This window comes from Mus caroli, unplaced genomic scaffold (genome assembly GCF_978045245.1).
Source record: "Mus caroli unplaced genomic scaffold, Mus_caroli_1 scaffold_11, whole genome shotgun sequence".
NCBI lineage: Eukaryota > Metazoa > Chordata > Mammalia > Rodentia > Muridae > Mus > Mus caroli.
Window position 1 is genome coordinate 105,053,641 of NW_028227266.1, and position 23,264 is coordinate 105,076,904.

General features: G+C 51.9%; 2 protein-coding genes across 3 annotated transcripts; one reads left to right on the forward strand and one right to left on the reverse strand.

Annotated features, from left to right (window-relative positions):
* Positions 1 to 799: 799 nt before the first annotated feature.
* Positions 800 to 5,154, reverse strand: Ppm1m (protein phosphatase, Mg2+/Mn2+ dependent 1M). 2 transcript variants are annotated; one of them, XM_021172167.2, is made up of 10 exons: positions 4,887 to 5,154; positions 4,037 to 4,160; positions 3,622 to 3,876; positions 3,107 to 3,219; positions 2,675 to 2,759; positions 2,464 to 2,582; positions 2,237 to 2,300; positions 1,912 to 2,019; positions 1,649 to 1,800; positions 800 to 1,311 (listed from the first exon to the last, which is right to left on the reverse strand). In XM_021172167.2, the coding sequence occupies exons 1-10, from the start codon at positions 5,108 to 5,110 to the stop codon at positions 1,167 to 1,169; spliced, it is 1,389 nt and encodes a 462-aa protein (XP_021027826.1). In that variant the 5' UTR covers positions 5,111 to 5,154; the 3' UTR covers positions 800 to 1,166. The 2 variants fall into 2 exon arrangements, with proteins under 2 accessions (XP_021027826.1, XP_085684097.1); XM_085827971.1 differs by lacking the exon at positions 3,622 to 3,876.
* Positions 5,155 to 8,940: 3,786 nt separating this feature from the next.
* Twf2 (twinfilin actin binding protein 2) lies at positions 8,941 to 21,328 on the forward strand. The gene is made up of 9 exons (XM_021172214.2): positions 8,941 to 9,104; positions 12,668 to 12,745; positions 17,601 to 17,779; positions 18,155 to 18,250; positions 18,633 to 18,737; positions 18,839 to 18,964; positions 20,022 to 20,172; positions 20,277 to 20,398; positions 20,758 to 21,328. Exons 1-9 carry the CDS (start codon positions 9,080 to 9,082, stop codon positions 20,923 to 20,925), a joined length of 1,050 nt encoding a protein of 349 aa, XP_021027873.1. The 5' UTR covers positions 8,941 to 9,079; the 3' UTR covers positions 20,926 to 21,328.
* The last annotated feature ends 1,936 nt before the right edge of the window (positions 21,329 to 23,264 follow it).

The window sequence follows — 23,264 nt, forward strand, 5'->3', positions numbered from 1 at the left end:
GGCCAGTCCTGATTGTATGCAGGTTTGCATTGTAGGACTAAAAAGAGGCCACAAGAAAAACGGCAAAATTGTCAGGCAGAGCTCTGTGAGCAGTCATGATTCACGGGGGCTTTTACATGCAAACATAATAACATGTTGGCTGTGTGTCTGAAGGGAATGCTGCATGTGAGTCTGTTGAGGCTAGGTAGGGTAGAGTGGGTGGGGATAGCGCTAGGCTGGCTAAAAGTGGAAGGTTAGAAACACAGAACTGGCTTGCTGAGAAAGAAGTGTTTGTACTTGGCACGGCTGGAGAACAGCACAGACACTGTTGGTATATAGGGCAGGCCTGGGACTGGAGGAAAGCAACCAGATTGGCAGCAAGGCTCCCAGCAGTGACAGTCAGCCCTGCCAATGCTGGAGACTTCTTGCCCATTTTACTCTACAAAGTTTATCTGGGACCTGTGCCCTTCACAGGCAGAGAGCAAGGCGGGATCTGAACAGGTTTCAGGAACTGTCCTCAAAATGGCTGATCCAGTCTGGCACACAACACTTTAATCCCAGCTCTCAGGAGGCAAAGGCAGGTAATCTCTGAGTTTGAAGCCAGCCGTTCCAGGACAGGCAGACAGGCAGAACTACATAACAGAAACCCCATTTTTTTTTTTTTTTTTTTTTTTTTTTTGGTTTTTCGAGACAGGGTTTCTCTGTGTAGCCCTGGCTGTCCTGGAACTCACTTTTGTAGACCAGGCTGGCCTCGAACCCAGAAATCCGCCTGCCTCTCAGAAACCCCATCTTTTAATAAAAGAGAGAGAAAAGAAAGAAAAAAAATTAAGATCGCTTTAATCTTAATTAAGCAAATGTGAAACTGCTCAGAGGTTTCAAGAAGGTGCCTGGTGTGGATGGATGGTTAAATGAATAATAACTTGAAATTTCACGAGTTGGACCCAAAGTTCCTACTCCCCGAGACTTCTTAGTGCCCTTAACCATTGATCCTGCAGAGGCGCTAACACGGATGCCACGTGCTATCAAGTACCTCTGCCAAGGGAATGTTACCATTGCAGAAGGTGGGACCTGATACGCATTGGGCTGTGGCTTTGAACAGGCCAGGCAGGGGCTTGCCTTGGCCACAGTGGACATATGCTGAGTCTGCACTGGTCCTGAGGAGGTTCTAGAATGCAGTATGTGAGTCCTCAGTGGCCACTGCCTTCTTGGGCCTGGCTGTGCAAAGGAATCACAAACACGGAGACATCGTCGTAGGATACCTGCCCCTCTCCGGTGGCACCATTGTCCTTTCCTTGAGTGTTGTGTATCAGCATTTTGGCCAGCTCTGAGAACCTGTGAAGACCACCCTGCAGCTGTACTTTGGCTATAGAGCAGAAGACCAAGGCTAGCCCTCCAACACACCGTGCAAAGGGCAGGGCACCTGGGAGGCCCCCTAAATGTAGTGAAACTGTGGGACAAGCAACAAGCAATGGCCTGAAAGGGCCATAAACTAGATTAGCAACCAGACTTGGGTTTTTTTCGCTCATATCCCCTCTCCCTTGGGAAGCTCAAGAGGGCCCTGATCAGACCACTTGCCCTGAGTTAGCAGTCTTCACAGCTGTAGCTGCTTGGTGCTATTGTTAGCACCAACCCAGGTTGGTCCAGTCAGGTCTCCCTCAAGCTACAGTACCTGTGTGGGTCATCCTTTTGGTTCCCAGTGAGGAAGCTCCGCACAAGCAGTGCCACCTGCTCATTGGACAGGACATCCCAGAGCCCATCAGTTGCCATGACAACCACATCATCCTCCTGCACTGCCAGCTGGTGGACATCCAGCACAGTCACCTGCAAGTTAAGCCTAAGAATCCTACAGTGTTCCCTTCCCAGCTCCTGCCAGGTTCATTCTCTGCCTTTCTGGGCAGATGGAAGCTGGGGTGGGTGACACTACTCCGTCACCTGTGGGATGGAGAGTAGGAAGGGCTTCAGCTGGATGTCAGTGTCCAGGACTCTGAGCTGATGGTCGCCCAGCCCTCTGGAGACTGCCAGTGTTCCCAGTAACCGAGCCTGGGGGGAAGGAGGGATGAGATGACAGCTTATCCCATGTTCACAGCTGAGCACAAAGGGGCAGAATGAACAGTGGCTTCTAGGAGAGAAACATCATGACGGGATGGACCCCAGAATACTAGACACAGTCACTAGCAAGGGACAAAGACGATCCCACCTTCTAGGAACAACTAATGAGGGATTCTTGGGAGGGCGGGGAGGAGGGGTGCGCACTGACCTGCCTACCCTGTCCATGAATCAGTGGATACTTGAGATCAGACTTTTCCACTCGTTTGTAGCTCCTGCAGGAGCAGACCTAGAATCAGCCAAAGACCTACACACTACTGAAACTTCTCCCATCCTAAAGCCCAAGCAGCTTTTTCGTGCCTTCCCTGCCTCAGGCCACACATGTGAGCCAGAACCCTGGACCTTTCCCCACCTCATGCCCTTATCCCACCGGCTCACCAGCCTCTCATGTGATGATCCCTGAACAAAACCTTCTGCCCTAAGTCATCCCCCTTCAGCCGCCGTGGGAACTCCAGTCGGGTAAACTCTCCAGCCAGAAGCTCAGGGTAGGTAAAGGCCTAGGTGGGGGAGGTCACTTTCAGATCAGGCTCCCTCCCAGGGCCCTATATGGTCTTCTACCCGGACGGGGTCCCCCTGCCAAGGGTACTACCAGCTGCTGGATCCTCTGCCGCTCTGTTTCTGGGGTGAACTCAGAACTCAGCAGCCGTATCTCATGTCTCCGCACCAAGATGGCCCTAAACAGATTGGAGGGAAAGAAGAGCTTTATGAAGGAACCACCATACTCACCCATGGTCACCTTTCTCTTTCTCCAACCAGGGGCCAATTCAAGTCACTGTGATCCCTGATTCAAATCCTTTTGGGACTCTTAAGACCTATAGAGTAAAGGTACAGCCCTTTAGCATGGCACCGATGGCCCCTGCCTGCCTTGGCATCATTGTCCACCCTTACTGCTGGCTTATGCCAAGTACAAATCCATCTTGGCCAGCCAGTCCTCCTCATTTCTAACCCTCCTTTTATTGTCTCAACTCCCCCTGGTACCCTCCTGCCCACAGCCCTGCCTGCCCTCCAATGGTCCACTCACCTGCTGTCCCCAGCATTGGCCACATACAGCTTCCCTTGCAGGAACACCGCCACCAGGGCTGTACAGCCACCCACCTGTCCTGAGGCCTCCAGCTCTCTCCCAATCACATCGTCCTGGAGCAAACCAAGGTTGGTAGAGCTACCGCGCCAAAGTCCCCCGACTCCTTACAATGGCATTCCCACAAGCAGGCCCACAGCATCTCAGCTCAAAATGCTTGGCCATTAACTCTTGAATACCTCGTAAAGAGAGTTACACAAGGGAAGTGTAATTCAAAACAGGAAGAGAAACCATCGCCTGCACTGAGGGCCAACGGCATGTACAGGTGAGCAGTTAGCACACAGTAGGAACTAGATACATGGGAGGGGTAAGCTGAAGACCATGGGGCTGTTACCAGGAAGGAAGGGACCAGCAACCTCTCCACAGTCCGAGGAATGGTAACTATGGTGTGCCGTTATACCTAGAGTCCTTTAAGTCCCTGGGGGCACATGTCCCTTCTCCCCATAGGCCCCACTCACACATTCCTGGAAGGCGTTCTCCAGAGCCCCTATCACCAAGTCTTCTGCCCGGATCCCCTTTTCCTCCACGAACTGGGGGTCACTGGGGCAGACACAGCAGCCACTGAGGTGCATGGGGGGCTGAGGGGCCATCATGCCTTCAACCACAGCCTCCAGCTGCCGGCGAAGGCAAGAGTGCAGGGTGTTGGCAGCCAAGATAGCTGCGGCAGGGCCACCGTGCCCATCAAACAGTGCCCAGTAGTGACCCGTCAGGAACTGCATAGGAAGAGCTCTGTGTCAGGCACCGCCAAGCTTCCCCAGATGTCCCCCTGGCCCAGCCTGAACTAGGACATGAGACAGTAAGGCAGAAGGAGAATCAACCTGCACATCCTGGACTACACGCCTGACAGCGGGGATCAGGCAAGGCAGTGCTCACCTCCTCTGGGCACACGGTCAGCCACTCTTGATCTTCTTCGATCCCAAACTCACATCGCCGGATGCATAGCTTCCCGCAAGCAGCCTGGTCTTCATTGAATTCAGATTTTTCTGCATTGATAACCCTAAGGCCACGAAATCAACTGTGATGTCTCATCTATGTCATTGTGGGCACAGAGACTCCACTTGGGACAACTGCTTCTTGGTGCTGTCCCCTGACACACTTGGACAACTGTGTGTGTGTGTGTTTGTACGAAGGCCAGAAGTGGCTTGCCCTCCTCCTTAGTTTTTGAGACAGGATGGTCTCTTACTAAATCAGGGCTCACTGATTCAGCTAGAATTCCTGGCCAACAAGTCCGGGAGTCTTCCTGCATCTGCCTCCGGAGTGCTGGGATTTCAGGCTCCGACTGCCACTCCCAGCTTTTTAACAAGGTTGCTGGGGATCCCAACTCCAGATCCTCATGCTTGTTCTGCAAGCCGTATAAGTTTTCTAACTGTTCGCTGGCTTGCCCCTTTTAGTCACTGTGCTGGCCCAGGGTTTGGGAAGTCCCACCTCAGTCTCAACCTTATCCCACAGAGCATAGGCCAAACCCTAAGTGAGGTGCGAGGTGGGACATACATCTGCAGAGGCCAGAAGAAAGGAGGGTCCAGCCGGGTGCGAGCCCTCCCGGGGACCTCCAACCTTCTCGAAAGAAAATGCCAAAGTGAGAAAAAGGAGGAATGCTGTCAAGGTTGAAGACAAGAAGAGGGTTAGCGGGGATGTGCACACCCGTCGGTTTTTCAGGTCAGCACAGAACCAGACGGGATCAGGCAGAGGGTCCGGAGGGAACGCGGGGGGCAGGGACACTCACTCTGCGTAGCCTGCGTTCCAAGGCAGTGTGCGGCCCCGTGCTGGGCTGCGCACCGGCCGGGCATCGGGGCGGCGCGAGGCGTCAGTGGCTCCCGGGCTGGAGCCGGAGCCGCGTAGAAAACGGGGCCGGTGATAGGGCACCGGGCTGGAGCGCGGCCCGGCTGGCCGCGGCTCTGGAAGTGGACCCCCGGGTAGGAAGCGGCGCCGGAACCAGCCGGCGGACATTGCGTGGCGGCCGGGGGCTGCCCGCGCACGGCGGGACACCAGGGTCCCGCCCGCCACTGGGAGGAAGCGGGCCTGGGGGTGGAGCCTGGGGGGGGTAAGAGGCCACGCCCCATCCCGCCTATCGGCCCCGGTGTGTGCGGCCAGTTTCTTTGGCCTTCTGTAAGAAGGGGATGTGGTCACATATCCCACTTTACAGGCAGGATAACTGAGGCCTAGCGAAGTGAAGACGCCTGCTTGAGTCAGAGTACCACTGAGAAGGCACAAAGGCTCACCCGCACCTGTGGGACTCGATCCTCTGAGAGTGGAAGCCCTTCCCTCTACTCTAGGAACCGTGGAGAGTCATCCAGAATAGGTGCTGGGCGGGCGCTTACAACAAACAGTCTTGCCCTGCTTAGCGACGGAGGACTGGGACAGTATGTCCTTGGAGGTGTGAGTAAGAGCCGGGCTCAGAGTGCTCCAGAGTTCTGTTCACCCTCGTCCGCTCCCAAATGTCTGCCCCTACAGTTAAGATGGCTTCTCGCCTGCACAAGTGCCTCCCTGGAGTGCGAGTGACGGACAAGAGGAACCTATGGGAATTTAAGAGGGAGTGTAGCTCCTTTCTCCTGCTTTAAGGTGCAGCCTTGGACTGAGGGAAGTGAAGAATTTCACCAACCTCTTTTGTTTTGAGAAGGCGCTCACCATGTTATCGCTCTGGCTCAGGATGTCCCTTTACCCCTAAATAGCTATAACTATTGGGGGAGAGCGCCTGTCACTTTCTGTCACCTAAGTCTAGGTGTCCCTCTGCAAGGCCTCAATTTCCACTTCATAAGGGAGGACTCAGGCCCACAGAGGGGAAGTGTTAGACGCCCAGGGTTCCCAGTATGACAGTGTAGTTGAATCAGACCACCCCTCAAGCCATTTCGCTTCCTCTTTTCTCCTCCAGGAAACCAATTTAAAGTCTCTAAGGCCTAAGGATGGATGGATGAGGCGTTCCCTGCCTTTGGCTCTGCTCCTAAGCCCAGCCTAGTACTCATTAGGCTTCTCTTCCTTTAGTTAGTCAGCCCTGTTCTGCCAGCAGTTCCTCCTGCACAAGGAGGAAGGTTCTTGGGAAACAGCTGCACCCCAGTAACTGGGGTGGGGGCTACCCTACTGAACCCACCCAGTAACAGCCACACACTGGGCATAGGAGGACAGTGCTAACAGAGGGACTGCTGAGCCCGGATGTAACAGTAGTTCTGATAGCGCCTGACCCAGCTATGAATGGGGACAAGGTCTGAGATACTCCCTACTCCCAACCCCTGCTTCCAACTAAGGAGGAGAAGGATACATATGATAAATCTTCCTTAGTTACTTTAGTTTTTGCTATAACAATGTATCTGCCAAAAGCAACTACAGAAAGAATAGCTCCCTCCATCGCAGCCGCAGCAGCAAGAGAATCGGGAATGCTAGGTCGCTGGTCATGAGTGTCTGCCACCGGGAAGAGGTGTGTTCAGACCCCAGCCCACAGGGGGCGCTGCTCACATTCAGGCCTGGTCTTCCCTCCTTCTTAAACTTTTTGGGGAAATGCCCTCACAGACAAGCTCAAAGGTTCCACATCTGGATAATTAATTTTACAATCAAGAGCATCACCACACTGTTTTACATAAGCTTGCATCACCTATTTACCCAGCCTTGACAATCACAATTCTTGTCAAAGTTTTAAAATGTTTGCCTACAGGTAAGTAAGACTCCACATACAGCTCAGTTTTCATGTATTTAATGAGTACGGACCAGGCAAGCAGCTCCTTATCGACTTGTGGGACAGCATCCATCTTTGTGGGTGGCCTGTTTCCTTTATCCAGTTTTCTACCTCACCACCTTTTATTTTAAACCTCTTTTTTTTTAAAGATTTATTTATTTATTTATTTATTTATTTATTTATTTATTTATTTATTATATGTAAGTACACTGTAGCTGTCTTCAGATATTCCAGAAGAGGGCATCAGATCTCATTACAGTTGGTTGTGAGCCACCATGTGGTTGCTGGGATTTGAACTCAGGACCTTCAGAAGAGCAGTCGGTGCTCTTAACCACTGAGCCATCTCGCCAGCCCCTTTTTTTTTTACCTCTTCATTTGTTGACAAAGTCCCATGTAGCCCAGGCTGGCCAGGAACTCACTATGTAGCCCAGACTAATCCTGAAACCCCCACCTCTCTGTCTTCTCTCTCTCTCTCTCTCTCTCTCTCTCTCTCTCTCTCTCCTTTCCTTCCTTCCTTCCTTTCTTCCTTCCTTCCTTCCTTCCTTAGCCCAGGCTAATCCTGAACCCCCCTTTCTTTCTTTCTTCCTTCCTATTTACTTACGAGACAAAATCTAACCATGTAGACCAGGATGGCCTTGAAGGCCTTTGCTTCCTTAGTTCTGGATTATAGTTATTTGCCAACATACCTGATTTATGTAGTGCTAAGAATCAAACCTAGTACTTCACACATGTCACGCAGGTTAGAATGTTCTATCAGCTGAGCCAACCCAAGGATTCCATTTGAACTAGTTATTGCTTGAGTTCTCTCACAGATTTGGTGTGTGTGTGTGTGTCTGTGTGTGTGTGTGTGTGTGTGTGTGTGTGTAGTATATACATACACTGTGTATGTTAGAGTGCAATGTGGAAACCAGAGGTGGATGCCAGCCAGTCAGCCTCTATTGCGCTCTCTCTCTCTCTCTTTCTCTCCATTTGGCTGGGTTGGCTGACTAATAAGCAAATGAGTCCCAGTAGGTATTGACCTGTCTCCTCAAACTCCCTCTGCCAAGGTCCCCAGCCTCCCTGCACAGTCCAGGGGGAAAGCCAAGTGTCTTCATTCTGATGCTGGGAATCGGAAATTATATGCTAACTCAGCACTTTACTGACTGAGCCATCTCTCATTAAGTTATCTATTTTTTTTTAAGTTTTTATTTATTTCAGTAAAAAAAAAATATTTTGGTGTGTGTCTGGGTGTTTGGCCCGCATGTATCTATGTGCACAATGTCCGTGTCTAATCCCAGGAGACCAGAAGAAGGAACAGTTGTGTCTTGTGGGTGCTGGGAACCAAACTTGAGTCCTATGCAAAAGCAGCTAATGCTCTTGACCACTGAGCCATCTGTCCAGTCCCGTTTATCTATTTTTTAATAACAAGGTCCAGGGTGGAGAGATGTTTCTGTGGTTAACGAGTACTAGCTGCTATTCGGCCGTTAGTCTGTAAGAGCAGTAGGAAAGGCTGCTGGGAATAGAGGCAAGGTCATTAGGAATTGGGAAGTTCCTCAAATTGACTTCCAGTCCTTCCACCACGGGGTCACACTTAGCACATGCACCGTCTTTTTGGAAAACTTTCCTCAGCCTTGTTAGGTCACCTCGGTCTCTCCTACCATATTCCTTCCAAAATTCATTTCCTCCTATGGCCATTCACTTTCTCAGCGTTGGGCTCCAGACACCGTGCACCTGATGACTGGTAGGAAATCAGTACACACACACACACACACACACCCCACACACACACACACTCACATTCACGACCACACACGATCGAGTGCCCACTTACACTGAGATCACCTCACCATCACAAACGGGTACGCCTGGATCGGCCCTCACTCTCAAACCTCCTCGGCAGCAAGCTCACAGCCCCTCCCACGCCCAAGTGCGGATCCGCCCACAGACCTCCAGGATCCTGGCCTACAAGCGACCACCCACACAATCCCTTGGGGCCCCTTCTTGGCCATGAAGGTGGTAGCGGCCGGGCACAGGGCCATCCGGACCCCGGCGCCCGCTGCGCGCACGCGCGGCATCAATGCCCGCCTCTGCCCGCCTCGCCCTCCGGGGGCGGGGCGCGCTGGGGGCGGGTCCTGCGGCACCGCCCGGGAAGCTGCGCGAGGCTCGGTGCCGTCGCCACATCCTCCGGAGCTCTGGGTCCAGGCGAGCCGAGTCGAGCCGGGCCAGGACCAAGCGGAGAGCTCCGACGGCACAGGCGAGCCGAAAGCTGAGCCATGGCGCACCAGACCGGCATCCACGGTGAGGGCGGTTGGAGGGCGGACAAGGGCTCCGCCGCGCTGGTTCTCCGCGCTAGGTCCCTTCATCCTTCTCTTCCTTGTACCCTCCGGGGAAGCTTCCTGTTCTCTTTTGCAACCGCGAGTCCCTGGGATGGACACGTCTTGGGGCAGAACAGACTGTTGTACATAGCTGGGAGTGGGTGCACATGGATGCACACAGCGAGGGTGGAAGTATCTTGTGTACCCAACTGGGGGCGGATGTGCCTGTGTATACTGGTCTGGGTATTTTTGTTCTTTTCTGGAGGTGGGGTGTACCCGGATGTGCACATCTGGAAAAGTGTACATGGGTGTGCACATGTTCTCTGTATACAGTCCAGTATGTGCACATCTGGGTGAGACTTGGTTATGCCTGTCCAGGCTTCTTCGTGTGCATGCACTAGTGGCTGGTTTTGGACACTCTAGGTTCCACCTCAGACATCAGTGTTTTCTGGCAGCATGCACAGAAACTGTGGGTATCTGCATGTGTGCACAGTTCAGGCACATCTCAGTATGTGTGTATTAGCATGGGTGCTTGCATGGGTGTCTTATGACTGACATGGGCTTGTGTGTATGTGTGGAGAGGGTAGCCTGACCTTTTCTCCTTTCAGGACCCCTATACTCTTGCAGACTAGGTTGGACAGAAGCTGGAATGGAGCCCTCCTTCTTAAGTAGAATGGGGAGAGCTGCACATCTGACCTTGGCCTTTGACTTCTTCCCTTTTCCATTGTGATCTCTCTATTGCTGCTCCAGCCAGGCCTGCAAAGTCCCAACTTCAAGCTGGAAGCAGGGGAAAGGGTCAGGATTAAGACTTTATAGGGGAGCTCCTGCCTCCACCCTCATCTACAGGAAGCTTCTACAGCCCAGGGTGTGACACCCATAGCCCCCCTCCAGGGCCCCAGTTTCCTCCTTGGAGAGACTTAAGAAAGAAGCAATAGCTGGGAGCCAGGTATTTTGTCCCCATTTGTTATGGGCCTGGAAGGGCTGCTTCCCTGGCCAGTAGGGAAGGCCAGGCTGCTTGCCCAGACAGCTTGTTGGTTTGGCCATCAGCCACTCCTACCACCACATCATGATTCTCTGACCAGGGCTACCACCATCGACCAGCTTGACTGCCGGAATCCCCGCCTGCGGTTGTGGCTGCTTGGTGGATGGACAAGCCAAGAGACTTTCCCTGCCCTGGCCCATCCCCATCCTGTTTGTCCTGAGTATGCAGGGACCTGGATCAAGCCTGGCCACCCACAGGTGGGCCAGCCTCTCCTAGAGATGGAGGAGCAGGTTTCTTGAGTCAGCCACAAAGTGGGGAACTGTCAGGGTAAACTGCTGCCTGGCCTGCCCCTTCCTTCCTCTTTGTCTGGTCTGAGCTGCTGTCTCCAAGAGGGAGGAGGTGCTACAAAGTGTGCTACACACACACACACACACACACACACACACACACTGCTTACAGATCCTGTGCCAAGGCTCTGCCCTATCCCTTCATTCCCTATGAAGTGAGACAGGCCTGCCCAGGGGAGCCTCCCAATCTCCTGCCTATGAGGATATGCATCTTCTTTTGTGCCTGCTGGAAGTGGCAAGAAAGACCACCATGGAGGATCAGGTGCCAGCCTTGGCCAGGCCATAGGTGTGTAGGCCTGCTGACCTCAGAGTGGGGCCCAAGAGGGACAGTAACCTGAGGCTTGCTAGAGTTGGAGGTGGGCAAGGTGGGGGTGGGGAGGCATGAATCTTTGATGAAGGAGGCTCAAATGTCCCAGGCCTGGCCTCTAGATTATTGATGGTGACTGGGGAGGCATTGGGGTGGGGTAGGAAGAGATGTCACTTTCCCTGCTGGCTTTTCTGTATGCCCTGGTAACAGTAGAAGGGGCTTGTCTGCCTCTCCCTCTGGGGAGCTTCTTAGCCTCTCTCTCTCTCAAGGTCTAGGCAGGTAGGAGGATCAGTAAAACACAGCTCCCTTAAGATTAAAAAAAAAAAAAATGTCAGCAAAGTCCAGTTCCTCAGCTCTTTCTCCCACACACCACAGGCCTCTGAGTTTGAGGGAATTAGCTGTGTTTTATAGATGAGGTTCAGGTTCAGAGAGGTCAGGGGTCACACAGCTAAGGGGAGCTGGGCCCCCAAAGATCAGGCTTAAAGCTTCTACTCATAGTTTATCAGTTGTGCATGCCGGGCAGTGGTGGTACACGCCTTTAATCCCAGCACTCGGGAGGCAGAGGCAGGTGGATTTCTGAGTTCGAGGCCAGCCTGGTCTACAGAGTGAGTTCCAGGACAGCCAGGGCTATACAGAGAAACCCTGTCTCAAAAAACCAAAAAAAAAAAAATCATTTGTGCATACCCAGTGGGGCTACGTCCCCTTGTGTACAGTACCAAGCCATGCTTCTGTCCCCAAGGAATTGTTAAGCTGCTAGGCCCCTGGCCACACAGTGACCTTCGTGCCTAAGCTTCAAGCATAAGGCCACTGCAGGGAACGGGGAGCACCTGAGGACAGACTAAGAGTTTGTTTACCTAAAGCCCCTCCACCCGCCCCTAAGCTGCCCATCAGCTGCCCACTCCAAGCCCTAAAAATACTCTGTGATCTCAATTCTCCAACTGTGTTTCTGCCGGGGTTCTTCTGACCCCTGGCAGCCCCAAGGTCACACTCACCCAGAGGCTCCAAGCAGGTCCCTTACACACTTGGACTGTGTCTTCCCTCTCTATCACCATTAGGAGAACTGAGATGACTCATGGTCCTCGAGCTGTGCCCATGGTCCTCACCTTGGCACTGTGTCCTTGGTCATTAGTCACCTTCCATCTCTGATGCCCAAATTCCAAGATGGAGGCTTCTTCCTTGGCACCACTCCTCCTCCTGGTAGCCTTCCTTACTGCCTGAGGTCCGAGGCGTTATTGCCTCTTGATAGGGCTGTGTTAGGGCTGGTAGCCCCTGTTTTGGTACTGACTGGGGGCTTGAACTACGAGTACATTCATGTGACGTGCAAATTTATGTCTCTATATTTTGTTTATCTTGCCTGTACACATGGTGTAGACATACTTTGCAGCTATGTCTGCTGCCTGTATTTGTGTTGGCAGTCCAGGATTGTATCTGTGCGTGCCTGTGTGTGTATGTGTACACTTGTGCATGCTTGTATGTGTGGGTGTGTATATGTGTTTTTGTTTGACTCTCTAGATGAGACTGAGTCCACTTATATTGATCAGCTGAGTGGGTGTTGAGTCACTGCTAGATCATCCTAGTGTCCAGGGACAAGTGGGTGCCCTTCATTCTGGCAAGCCTGGCTTGTCTTAGAAACTGGTCCATCTTCAAGTGAGCTGTCCATTCCTGCCTGTCCTTCCTGTCATCAGAGCTATCCCGGCCAGCAGGCCACCGCCTGCCACTCCTGCTAGCTAAATTTGGGAGCTTATGTTCAGTGGCCATCTCAGGTTCCCAGTCACATGGGGAAACCATATTTAACCCACTTCCCAGCCTGGCTGCCACCAGACCCCACAGGACACCAGCAGACCCAAACTCTTCCCTGCCCACTCTGCCTGCTTGCTCACCAACAACAACTATGTTTCTTGTGCTTATAGCCACTGAAGAGCTAAAGGAATTCTTTGCCAAGGCCCGGGCTGGCTCCATCCGACTTATCAAAGTCATCATTGAGGACGGTGAGTGTCCCCCACAGTCTGGGGCATGGAATGGAGGCCGAACCCAGTCACTTCTGGGGATAGGAGAGCTAGGTATCAGCTTCCTTCCAGCCCCTTCCAGATCTCAGTCTCTGCATCTGAGAATGTGATGAGGCCTTTCACAGAGAGGTCTCAGTGGGGTCCTGCAGTGAGGGTAGAGGGCACCCTGTTGTACAGAGTCCTATCCTGCAGTTCTGTCCAACCTCAGCCTGAGGCTGTGTGGTGTTTGAGATGAGCCTTGTCAGAGTATTGGGCTAGATAGGTGGTAGGGGCCCAGTGAGTCCTCCTATATGTATGTTTTGTGTCTGGGGGGCGGGGCGGTATGTATATGTGGTGTGTGTGTCTATGTGTGTGGTGAGTGTGTGTGTATTTGGTGTGGTATGTGTGTCATGTATGTGTGTGGTGTATGGGGAGGTGAGTGTGTGTGGTGAGTGTGTGTATATGTGGTGTGTAGTGAGTGTGTGTGTGTGTGTGTGTGTGGTGAGTGTGTTGTATGTGTATGGTATGTGTATGTGGTGAGTGTGTGTATGTGTGTGTATATGTGGTGTGTGTGTTGTATGTGTGTGGTGTGTGGGGAGGTAAGTATGTGTGTATGGTGAGTGTGTTGTATGTGTATGGTATGTGTGTGGTGAGTGTGTGTATGTGTGTGGTGAGTGTGTTGTATGTGTGTGGTGAGTGTGTGTATGTGTGTGTGTGTGGTGAGTGTGTGGTGTGTGTGTGTGGTGAGTGTGTGTATGTGTGTGTTGTATGTGTGTGGTGTGTGGGGAGTGTGTGTATGTGTGTGTGTGTGGTGAGTGTGTGGTGTGTGTGTGGTGAGTGTGTGTATGTGTGTGTGTATGTGGTGTGTGTGTTGTATGTGTGTGGTGTGTGGGAAGGTAAGTATGTGTGTGTGGTGAGTGTGTTGTATGTGTGTGGTGTGTGGGGAGTGTGTGTATGTGGTGTGTGGTGAGTGTTTTGTATGTGTGTTTTATGTGTGGTGTGTGTGTGTATGTGCTCTGTGTGTGTTGTATGTGTATATGTTGTGTGTGTGTGGTCAGCAGGTTGGGCCTGGCTGGGCCTGGCTGGGCCTGGCTTGGCTGCTGGCTGTAGAAGGACTGAGATACCATGGACCTTCCCATGGTAGATGTCCCCAGAATGGGAAGAAAAAGCTTATGTCTTGCTCATTCTCAGAGCAGGCTAGAGTGACACCATGCTTGACAGGGCCTTGAGCTGCCCCTACGTTCTTACCAGGTAATATGAGGGTGTGGGGCTTGAGCCAGGGCTTGAAGTAGAAATATTCAAGGAGGCAGGGGATCCGTCTGAGGCTGAATTAGGGATGGGAAGACAAGGGGTCCCTCTCCCCTCTGCCAGTGACGGCCTCAGCGGGGAGTGGTATAGAGTCTGGGAGTAGGGAGTAGGTGTGGGCCAGACCCTCCAAGGGTCCTTCAGCCTTCTCAGTAGTCACGCTGTCACGAGCCCTTTGGCACTGGACTCCCTGAATGAGCCTAGTGATATGTTTACTTAGCAGGCCCTGCCAGACTCAGAATCCACCACAGGCTTTCAGGCCACAGCTAAGCTGGGCCTTGTCCAGGCTCCTCAAATCCAGATGTCCTCAGAGGCTGGGTAGGGGTCATTATGGGAGGTGATAAATAGAGGTCTCCTGGGGCTCCCCACACTTAAAGAGACAGTTGAGCTCATTGGCCTCCCATTTTAGCCCTGCCCGTTAACCTCCCAGGAAAGGTACCCCTCGTAGGTGGTTCCCAGAAGCATAAGGGATCTCTAAGTAGACTCACTCTAGTTCTGCATTCCAAGCGTCGGGGAACCCAGGAATGCATGGGGTAGGGGCTTATGATCTAGATGAATGTGGGTGGGGCTCCTGATTTTTGTTTTGTTTTGTATTTTGTTTTGTTTTGTTTGGGTTTTCAAGATAGGGTTTCTCTGTATAGCCCTGGCTGTCCTGGAACTCACTCTGTAGACCAGGCTGGCCTCGAACTCAGAAATCTGCCTGCCTCTGCCTCCCGAGCTCTGGGATCAAAGGTGTGCGCCACCATGCCCAGCACTCCTGATTTTTCTAAAGAAATTAAATTATAGATCTGCTTTTAGACAACCACCACAACAGAAAACTATATGTGTGTCATCTGTGTCTGCGTGGGGGTACGTGCTTGTGCATGTAGGACTTACGGAGGCCGAGAGAGGACATTGTTGGTACTGGAGTCACAGGCAGTTGTGAGCTGCCTCACACAGGTTCTGGGGACCAAACCCAGGTCCTCGGGGAGATTAACAAGTGCTTTCAGTTGAGCCATCTCTCCAGCCCCAAGAAACACTCCTTATGTAAGATTCCTATTATAGCTTGGCATGATGGTATAGGCCTATAATCCCAGCATTGGAGAGGGTTGAGACAGGAGGAAGCCAGCCAAGACTATAGAAACTTGTATCCAAATATAAAAATGAAGCCTTGGGAGGTACAGGTGGGAGAATCAGACGGTTCAAGGTCATTCTTGGCTGTATAGTAAGTCAGGAGCCAGCCTGGGCTACATGATACCAAAAAATAAAATAAAATTCTGGTTTATTTTTAAACTGAGAGAGAGAGAGAGAGAGAGAGAGAGAGAAGATCAGAGAACAGCTTTGACCATGTGGCTCTCTGGTATTAAGCTCACATCCTCAAGCTTGCTGATAAGCACCTTTACCCTCTGAGCTATCTCACCTGTCCCAAACTTTCTGGTTGTAAAATGTGAACAAAAGGCTGGAGAGATGGTTCAGGAGTTATGAGCATTTGCTGCTCTTGGAGAAGACCCAAATTCGGGTTCCAGTATTGACCTGGTGCTTCACAACTGTCTGTAACATCAGTTCTAGGGGATCTAATGCCACCTTCTGAGCTCCCTGGGTACCAGACACACACATGACACACATATGTAAATCTAGGCAAAATACTCATAAAATAAGAAAATAAAAACTTTTAAAATATGAACAACAGCCGGGCGTGGTGGCTCACACTTTTAATCCCAGCACTAGGGAGGCAGAGGCAGGTGGATTTCTGAGTTTGAGGCCAGCCTGGTCTACAGAGTGAGTTCCAGGACAGCCAGAGCTACACAGAGAAACCCTGTCTCAAAAAAGAAAAAAAGAAAAAAAAAAAAATCTGACAGCTTTTGGCCTTCTTCCCTAACTTCACCAGCCTAAAGCTGCTGGCTTTCAACACTGTTTCCCATCTGAGTTCTGGGCAGGCAGGGAAGGAAGCCAAGGCCTGCAGAGGTGGTGGCTTTACATGTGGAGGCTCGGGCAGCTAGGTTATTTGCCCTGTCAAAAGGGCCCCATGAAGTGCTGGCCGGTGAAGTGCTGGTCCCTCAAGGCCCACCTGGGATCGCTGTTTTGCCCAGTTCTTCCTCTGAGTTGGGCTGTGTGACCAAGGACATGTATGGTGTCCAGATGAGGTCTCAGCCTGGAACTGGGGTTGGATGACCTACTTGGCCAGAGACAGGGTAGGCCTCAGCTCCAGGCTGGCCAGCAAGATGGCTTAGGTAAAAGTATTTGCTGCTCAAACCTAACAAACAACCTGAGTTTAGTCCCTGAAACTTACAGTGGACTGAGCCCTGAAAGTTAACTACTGACTTATGCATATACACTGTGGTATGCATGTACCCATAGTTATATATATGTCATATATATATATGCATATATATATAGATGATGATGATGATAATAATAATAATAATGTTGGTTGTTAGCTCAACCGAGTGATATACTCCTATGTTTCCAGCACCAGGAAAGCTGAGGCAGAAGGATTAGAAGTCTGAAGATAGCCTGGGCTATATAGCAAAATTGTATCAAAAATAACCACAAGGGTCTAGGATTGTAACTCAGTTGGTAGAGTGCTTGACTGGTGTGCACAAGGCCCTGGATTTGCTCCTTAGGACTCCATAAAGTGGAATTGGTGGTACATGACTGGAAGGAACGCCAGCATTCAGGAGGTAGAGCTCTGAGGATCAGAAGTTCAAGGTCGTGGTGGCACATGCCTTTAATCCCAGCACTCAGGAGGCAGAGGCAGGCAGATTTCTGAGTTCGAGGCCAGCCTGGTCTACAGAGTGAGTTCCAGGACAGCCAGAGCTACACAGAGAAACCCTGTCTCGAAAAACCAAAAAAAAAAAAAGAAAGAAAAAGTTCAAGGTCTTCCTGCAGCACAGTTCTAGGCCTGTCTGCACAGCATGAGCTCCTGTCTCAGACAGCAAGCAAGCAAGCAAGCAAAAGAAAAGGTGCAGGCAGGCAGCCCTCAAGCCCTCAAGAGGCTGCTGCAGGAAGGTTAGGAGTTCAGCATCAACTGAGGCCACATAGTAAAACCCTGCCATTAAAAAAAAAAAAAAAAGTTGGCTACTATTGCTTTTTTACTTTGGGGTAGAGGGCTGAAGCTGGGGGTGGCAGCCTCTTGCTTAGCACTTTGTCCTGAGAGGGGCTTGATGGAGCCAGGCGCTGAGTGAGGTGAGAGCAGGTACAGTTAAGATTGTACCGCGCAGCTAGCTACCTGTGTAGGAGTTCCTTGAGAGGACTGCATTGTTGCTGGGGGGGTGAGCACACAGCTGGGTTCCTTTGTGTGCTTGTGTATGCACAAGTGCTTGAGTGTGCTTGAAAACAAGCCTTAGCAGGTGTGGGGGTGTACAAAGGGAGCCACCCATAGCTGGGACACGAAGCCTAATTCACTGATTCATGTTCATCCCTTGGCAATTCAGCTTCTTACTTTGGGGATTTGAAGGGGCAGGGGCAAGAGGGTTGAAGTGGCCAAGTAAAAGCTACATCCAGAGATCATAGGTCCACAGGCAGAGGAGAATGTGGGATGTGCCACATGGGCTCACCCGGCCTCTGCCCCCAGAGCAGCTCGTGCTGGGTGCCTCGCAGGAGCCAGTGGGACGGTGGGACCAGGACTACGACAGGGCTGTGCTGCCGCTGCTAGACGCCCAAGAGCCCTGCTACCTCCTCTTCCGACTTGATTCGCAGAATGCTCAGGGTTTCGAGTGGCTTTTCCTGGCCTGGTCACCTGACAATTCGCCGGTGAGTCTCTAGGGATCGTTGCCCATCAACCCTGCTCCGGGGCCGGTGGGAAGTGGGGAGAACAGACGAAGAGACTCTGGCCTAAAGAGGCAAGGGAAGGGATGCTAGGTTCTGCCCCAAACCCTGCAGAGCCTTGCGGTGGGAGCTTGGGCTTCCTAAGATGACTCTCAGTACAGTCAGCCCGACTCCGCCATGAGTTTGGGTGGAGGCTCCCCCTGCTGGCTAAAGCTGCTTCATACAGCTTTACTGCGCCCCCTACTGGGCGTAGTGCGATAACTTGCTTCCATCAGCCCTGCCTCCCTCTTCCGGGGCTCCACAGTTGGCTCCTGGAGCAGCAGCTTGGCCCATAGGTCCTCACAGTTTGCCCCATCTCAGGTGCGGCTGAAGATGCTATATGCAGCCACACGCGCCACCGTGAAGAAGGAGTTTGGAGGCGGCCACATCAAGGATGAGCTCTTCGGGACAGTAAAGGTTAGTCAAGCCAGAATGAAGAATGGGGACCAGAGGGTGAGGCATTGTGTGAGGGTCACGGAGCAACTCAGTGCCAGGCTCAGGGTGATATAGGAATACAGGGATGTACCATACATAGCTGATACAACGTTTGCCTGGCATGCATGAAACCCTGGTTTGACTCTCAGTACTCCGGAAGTGGAGACAGCCGAGAATGCTGGCAGTTCAGGGTCACTGTTGGCAGCTTATGTAGCTTGAGAGCTACATAAGATTCTGTCTCAAATAAAAGAAATGGGAGGATGGGGAGTCTCCAGCTGCAGGCTGAGATGCACAGCAGGCTTCTGTCTGCCTGCCCGCCCGCCCACCCAGGGTATCCACTCACACCTCTGCCCCTCCCCCACAGGATGACCTCTCCTTGGCTGGGTACCAGAAGCACCTGTCATCCTGTGCCGCACCTGCCCCACTGACATCTGCCGAGAGAGAACTCCAGCAGATCCGAATCAATGAGGTGTGTGCACGGGACGATGTGGGTTGGGAGATCCTAAACTTGGTAGGCTACAACTGGCTACTGATAGATAAAGGTTTTCTTCATGGCTGCCCCACCCCCAGGTGAAGACTGAGATCAGCGTCGAAAGTAAACACCAGACGCTGCAGGGCCTGGCCTTCCCCCTGCAGCCTGAGGCCCAGCGGGCACTTCAGCAACTCAAACAGAAGACTGTCAACTATATCCAGCTGGTGGGTACACAGCCGTGCCAAGCACACACGAACTAGACACTGGACTCCTCCTGTTTCCCGGTTACACGTATTTTCAAGTGGGCACAGAGTCCTGTCCCCGTCTCCTGGGCTGTTCTGCTAATCCACATTGTTCCTAGACTTGGGATGTTGTAGCTCAGTTGGTAGAGTGCTTGCCTGGTATACACCAGACTCTGTATTTGATTCTCAGCAGCAGCACAAAAAGCCGGGTGTGGTGGCACGCACCTGTAATCTCTGCATTCTGGAGGCAGAGGCAGGAGGGTCAGAAACTCAAAAGTCGTCCATACATAGCGTGCTCAAGGTCAGCCTAATCTATACCAGACCCTGTTTCAATTTTTTCTTTAAAAAAAAAAATTGAAGCCATGCATGGTTGGGCATGCCTTTTAAGAGGCAGAAGCAGGAGGATCTTTGAGTTTGAGGCCAGCCTGGTCTATAGAACGAGTTCCAGGACAGCCAGGACAACACAGAGAAACCCTGTCTTGGGGGAAAAAAAAAAAAAAACATACTATTCTCTTCTCCTCTGCCTGCCCCCAGGTCTTAACCACAATAGATACCCTGTAAGCATGTGGCCCTATACATCTTTACAACATATAGACACCATGGTTTACACTGGCCCTCAGGACTGACCCTGTCCTCTCCCAGAGTTCCTCTGTAGCTCCTTTGAGTTTTCTCTTTCCCGGGTAGAGTCCTTCTGCACCTTCTGCCCCAGAAGAATGCCTTTCCCTTCTCAACACTTTCCTGGGGCTTTACCTCTTGACAGTCGACCTGTGGCAGTGCCTTGCTGAAGTCAAGGCCCCACCACGACACCTCAGACAGGGATCTCAGTGGGAGCTTTTTTTTTTTTTAGCAGAATCCTCAAAAGGGGCAGAGTTGGGGCTAAACCTGGAGAGACTCTCTAGAATAAGCCCCGCAGTCTGATGAGGTCCAGCCTTGAGAAGGGGACCCTAGAGATGGGGACCCCAAACACTCTTACCCGCCCAACAATCCTGCTTCCTTATGGGTACACTGGCACCCTCATACCTCCCCTGCTCCTCCTCAGAAGCTGGACCTGGAACGGGAGACCATCGAGCTGGTACACACAGAACCCACAAATGTGGCCCAGCTGCCCTCACGGGTTCCCCGAGATGCTGCCCGCTACCACTTCTTCCTATACAAGCATACTCATGAGGGTGATACTCTTGAATCTGTGGGTGAGTAGCCATGACAGGGACTGGGCAGGGAGCAGCAATGACAAGCCACTGCTTGGGCCTGCTAGGGGAGGTCTGCAGGTACCTCACCGAGTCGTCCCCTCCAGTGTTCATCTACTCCATGCCCGGGTACAAGTGCAGCATCAAAGAGCGGATGCTCTACTCCAGCTGCAAGAGCCGCCTCCTTGACTCTGTAGAGCAAGACTTCCAGCTGGAGATAGCTAAGAAGGTATGGCCTATTCCCAGGGTCCCAGCACCCCACTCTCCATGTGGGACACTGGAGTCCTATGTCCTTGCAAGACTCACTGCTGCAGTATTGGATGGGTGGAAAGCCTAAGGCCCAGGGCAAACCAAGGCACACATAAGCCCAAGGCTTGACCGCCTTACCACCTCCTTTTCCTAGGTCTGGTGGGGATGGGGCTAGGAGAAGGTGACTCAGGTCAGCGGGGTAACAGACCCTGCATTGTAGATCCTGCAGTTACCTAAGAGAAGACAGATATCAAGGGTGACTCCAGAAGTGGGGTTTCCCTGAGAGTGGTATGTGTTGGGCCCTGGATATAGTGGTGACTTCTGTCTTGACCCATGCAGATTGAGATCGGTGATGGAGCAGAGCTGACAGCCGAGTTCCTCTATGACGAGGTACATCCCAAGCAACACGCCTTCAAGCAGGCGTTCGCCAAGCCCAAAGGCCCCGGGGGCAAGCGGGGCCACAAGCGCCTCATCCGGGGCCCTGGGGAGAATGGGGAAGACAGCTAGGTGTCTGGACTGGGAACAGGGCCGGGCACGTGGACTACAGGGTTGCCACTCTGCCACCCCTGGACTTCCTTCCTCCCCAGCCTGGGCTCTAAGGAATTGCTTCCTGTGGGACAGGAGGGCAGGTGGCTGACCACATTTGCTACTTCTGAGGGCCTCTGGACCAGCACTGTGTGACCTTGCCCTGTCACTGTCCCTGCCTCTCATCTGTGTGTACAGGGTAGCTGGGGAAACCCCACCTTGGCACAAACCTAGCCTCCAGAAAATTTCGTGCTGTGGTTGCAGCCCAGCCCAGAAGCCTTTGGCTACAGTGGGTGGGGACGGTTGGCAGGGGCCAGATGTCACAGGAAGGGATGGTTGAATGCTGTATTTTGTAAAGAATAAAATATTTTTAAATCAATACTGAGCCTGACCCTGGGAACTGGGTGCCTTTCCCCGTTCGTTCAGAGGGGGTCTGATGGCCTCCTAGCCTCAGGTGTGTGGGAGATACTTTGAGTGTAAAGACAGAAGCCCTGCCCATGAGGTTATGTATATCTGGGTGTCTCTGTTTCCTGTGGTTGATGTGACAAGTTACCACAAACTCAGCGGCTTAAAAAAGTGGTAGTTTGAGCCCAACCTGAGCAGCATAGCAAACAAAACCCTGTTTCAAAAACACAAAAGAAAACCTTGCAGATTTATTCTTAGAGATCTTGAGGCCATGGTGCACACAGAGCCGGCTGGTGGCAGAGTTAGCCGTGTTTTTACCTCTGGACTACACCAGATTCCACTAATCTTGGCTTCTGTGGGCTCGCGCCTCAATCCGGAGTCAGATTCTTCCAGCTTTACTTTTTTTTTTTTTTTTTTTGGTTTTTCGAGACAGGGTTTCTCTGTATATCCCTGGCTGTCCTGGAACTCACTTTGTAGACCAGGCTGGCCTCAAACTCAGAAATCCGCCTGCCTCTGCCTCCCAAGTGCTGGGATTAAAGGCGTGTGCCACCATGCCCGGCTCCATGTATTTTTTTTTTTTTTTTAAAGATTTATGTGTTTACTATGTATACAGTGTTCTGCCTCCATTTATGCCTGCAAGCCAGAAGAGGGCACCAGACCTCATTACAGTGGTTGTGAGCCACCATGTGATTGCTAGGAATTGAACTCAGGATCTCTGGAAGAGCAGACAGTGCTCAACCTCTGAGCCATCTCTCCAGCCCGCAAGACAGGGTCTTGTTACATAACTGTGGCTGAGCTCAAACTCAAGGCAGTCCTCCTGCCTCAGCCTCCCCAATGCTGGCTGTACCAATGTGCATCTCCATACCTGGCTTTGTCTCTGGTTTATTCATGTGTAGGGTGGATTTTGAGACAGAATCTCATGGACTCCAGACTGGCCTCAAACTGCCTGTGTGGCTGAGGATAATCTTGAATCTCTATAGGTGTGTGCCACTGTGTCCGGTTTATGGCGTATCAGAGATCAAATCCAAAGCCTTGAAAACAGCAGTGCACCAACTGAGCTACACCCACAGTCCCTGCATCTGCTTTGTAAGGGACGTTTTGCCCTCCAAGCTTTCTGCCCCCGTTTTCCCTGACAATAATGTAGGATTGGGGGAATTGGGAGATGGATCCCTAAGAAGACATTTTTGTTTAGTTGCGTTTTTTTTTTGTTGTTGTTGTTGGCTTTTGTTTTTCTGTTTTGTTTCTTGAAGCAGACTCTTACTATGTAGCCCTGGCTAGCCTGGAGCTTTGCTGTATAAACCAGGCTGGCCTCAAAATCATAGGGAGCCACCTGCTTCCTGCCTCCTATGTGCTGGGATGAAAGGTGTATGCGCTGCCCCTGGCTCCTGCCTCCCTGGTAAGGGCCCTTCTAGCTGCGGTTTCACAGCACCGAGGCACTGGGGAATGGTGGGTATTCTAGAGAGTGTATCTGGGGGTCTCCAGTCCTGTGTGTTCTTGACCATGTTGTCAGTGCCCTGTGCCCCTCTCTGGGCCTCTTTTCCTATTCCCAAGAAATGCAGCATCATGAGTGGGCGTGAAGAGCTGATTCTCTGATCATGAGGAGTCCCTTAACCTCTGGGAAAGGGCCCATGTTTGATACTCAGCAGTAGCCAGGGATGTAGTCTGTGCCTCTGAAGAGTGGTTGAAACACCTCCTGTCACAGCTGGAGAAACATTCAGCTGCTGGTTGGACACTGTCATTTTTCCTGGCTCAGGACATTGTCCCATTGCAGGAGTCCCTTTTCAACCTCTATGAAAGCCCCTAGGATTATGGACAAAAAAGATGGGGCCCTGGTAAAGATCCACAGGAGACTCAGCCCAAATACTGGTTCTCAGGGGGGCAAGAAGGTTCTCACGCTGCTGAGTCAGCTAGATTAT

Excerpts from the sequence above, each read along its gene's own strand:
- Ppm1m (XM_021172167.2), bottom strand. The coding sequence starts at position 5,110 with ATGTCCGCCGGCTGGTTCCGGCGCCGCTTCCTACCCGGGGGTCCACTT. Across the intron at positions 4,161-4,886 it reads TGGAACGCAGGCTACGCAGA|GGTTATCAATGCAGAAAAAT; the intron begins GTGAGTGTCCCT and ends TCGTGGCCTTAG. Across the intron at positions 2,583-2,674 it reads GGCAGAGGATCCAGCAGCTG|GCCTTTACCTACCCTGAGCT; the intron begins GTAGTACCCTTG and ends TCCCCCACCTAG.
- Twf2 (XM_021172214.2), top strand. The coding sequence starts at position 9,080 with ATGGCGCACCAGACCGGCATCCACG. Across the intron at positions 18,738-18,838 it reads AGCAGATCCGAATCAATGAG|GTGAAGACTGAGATCAGCGT; the intron begins GTGTGTGCACGG and ends CCCCACCCCCAG. Across the intron at positions 18,965-20,021 it reads CTGTCAACTATATCCAGCTG|AAGCTGGACCTGGAACGGGA; the intron begins GTGGGTACACAG and ends GCTCCTCCTCAG.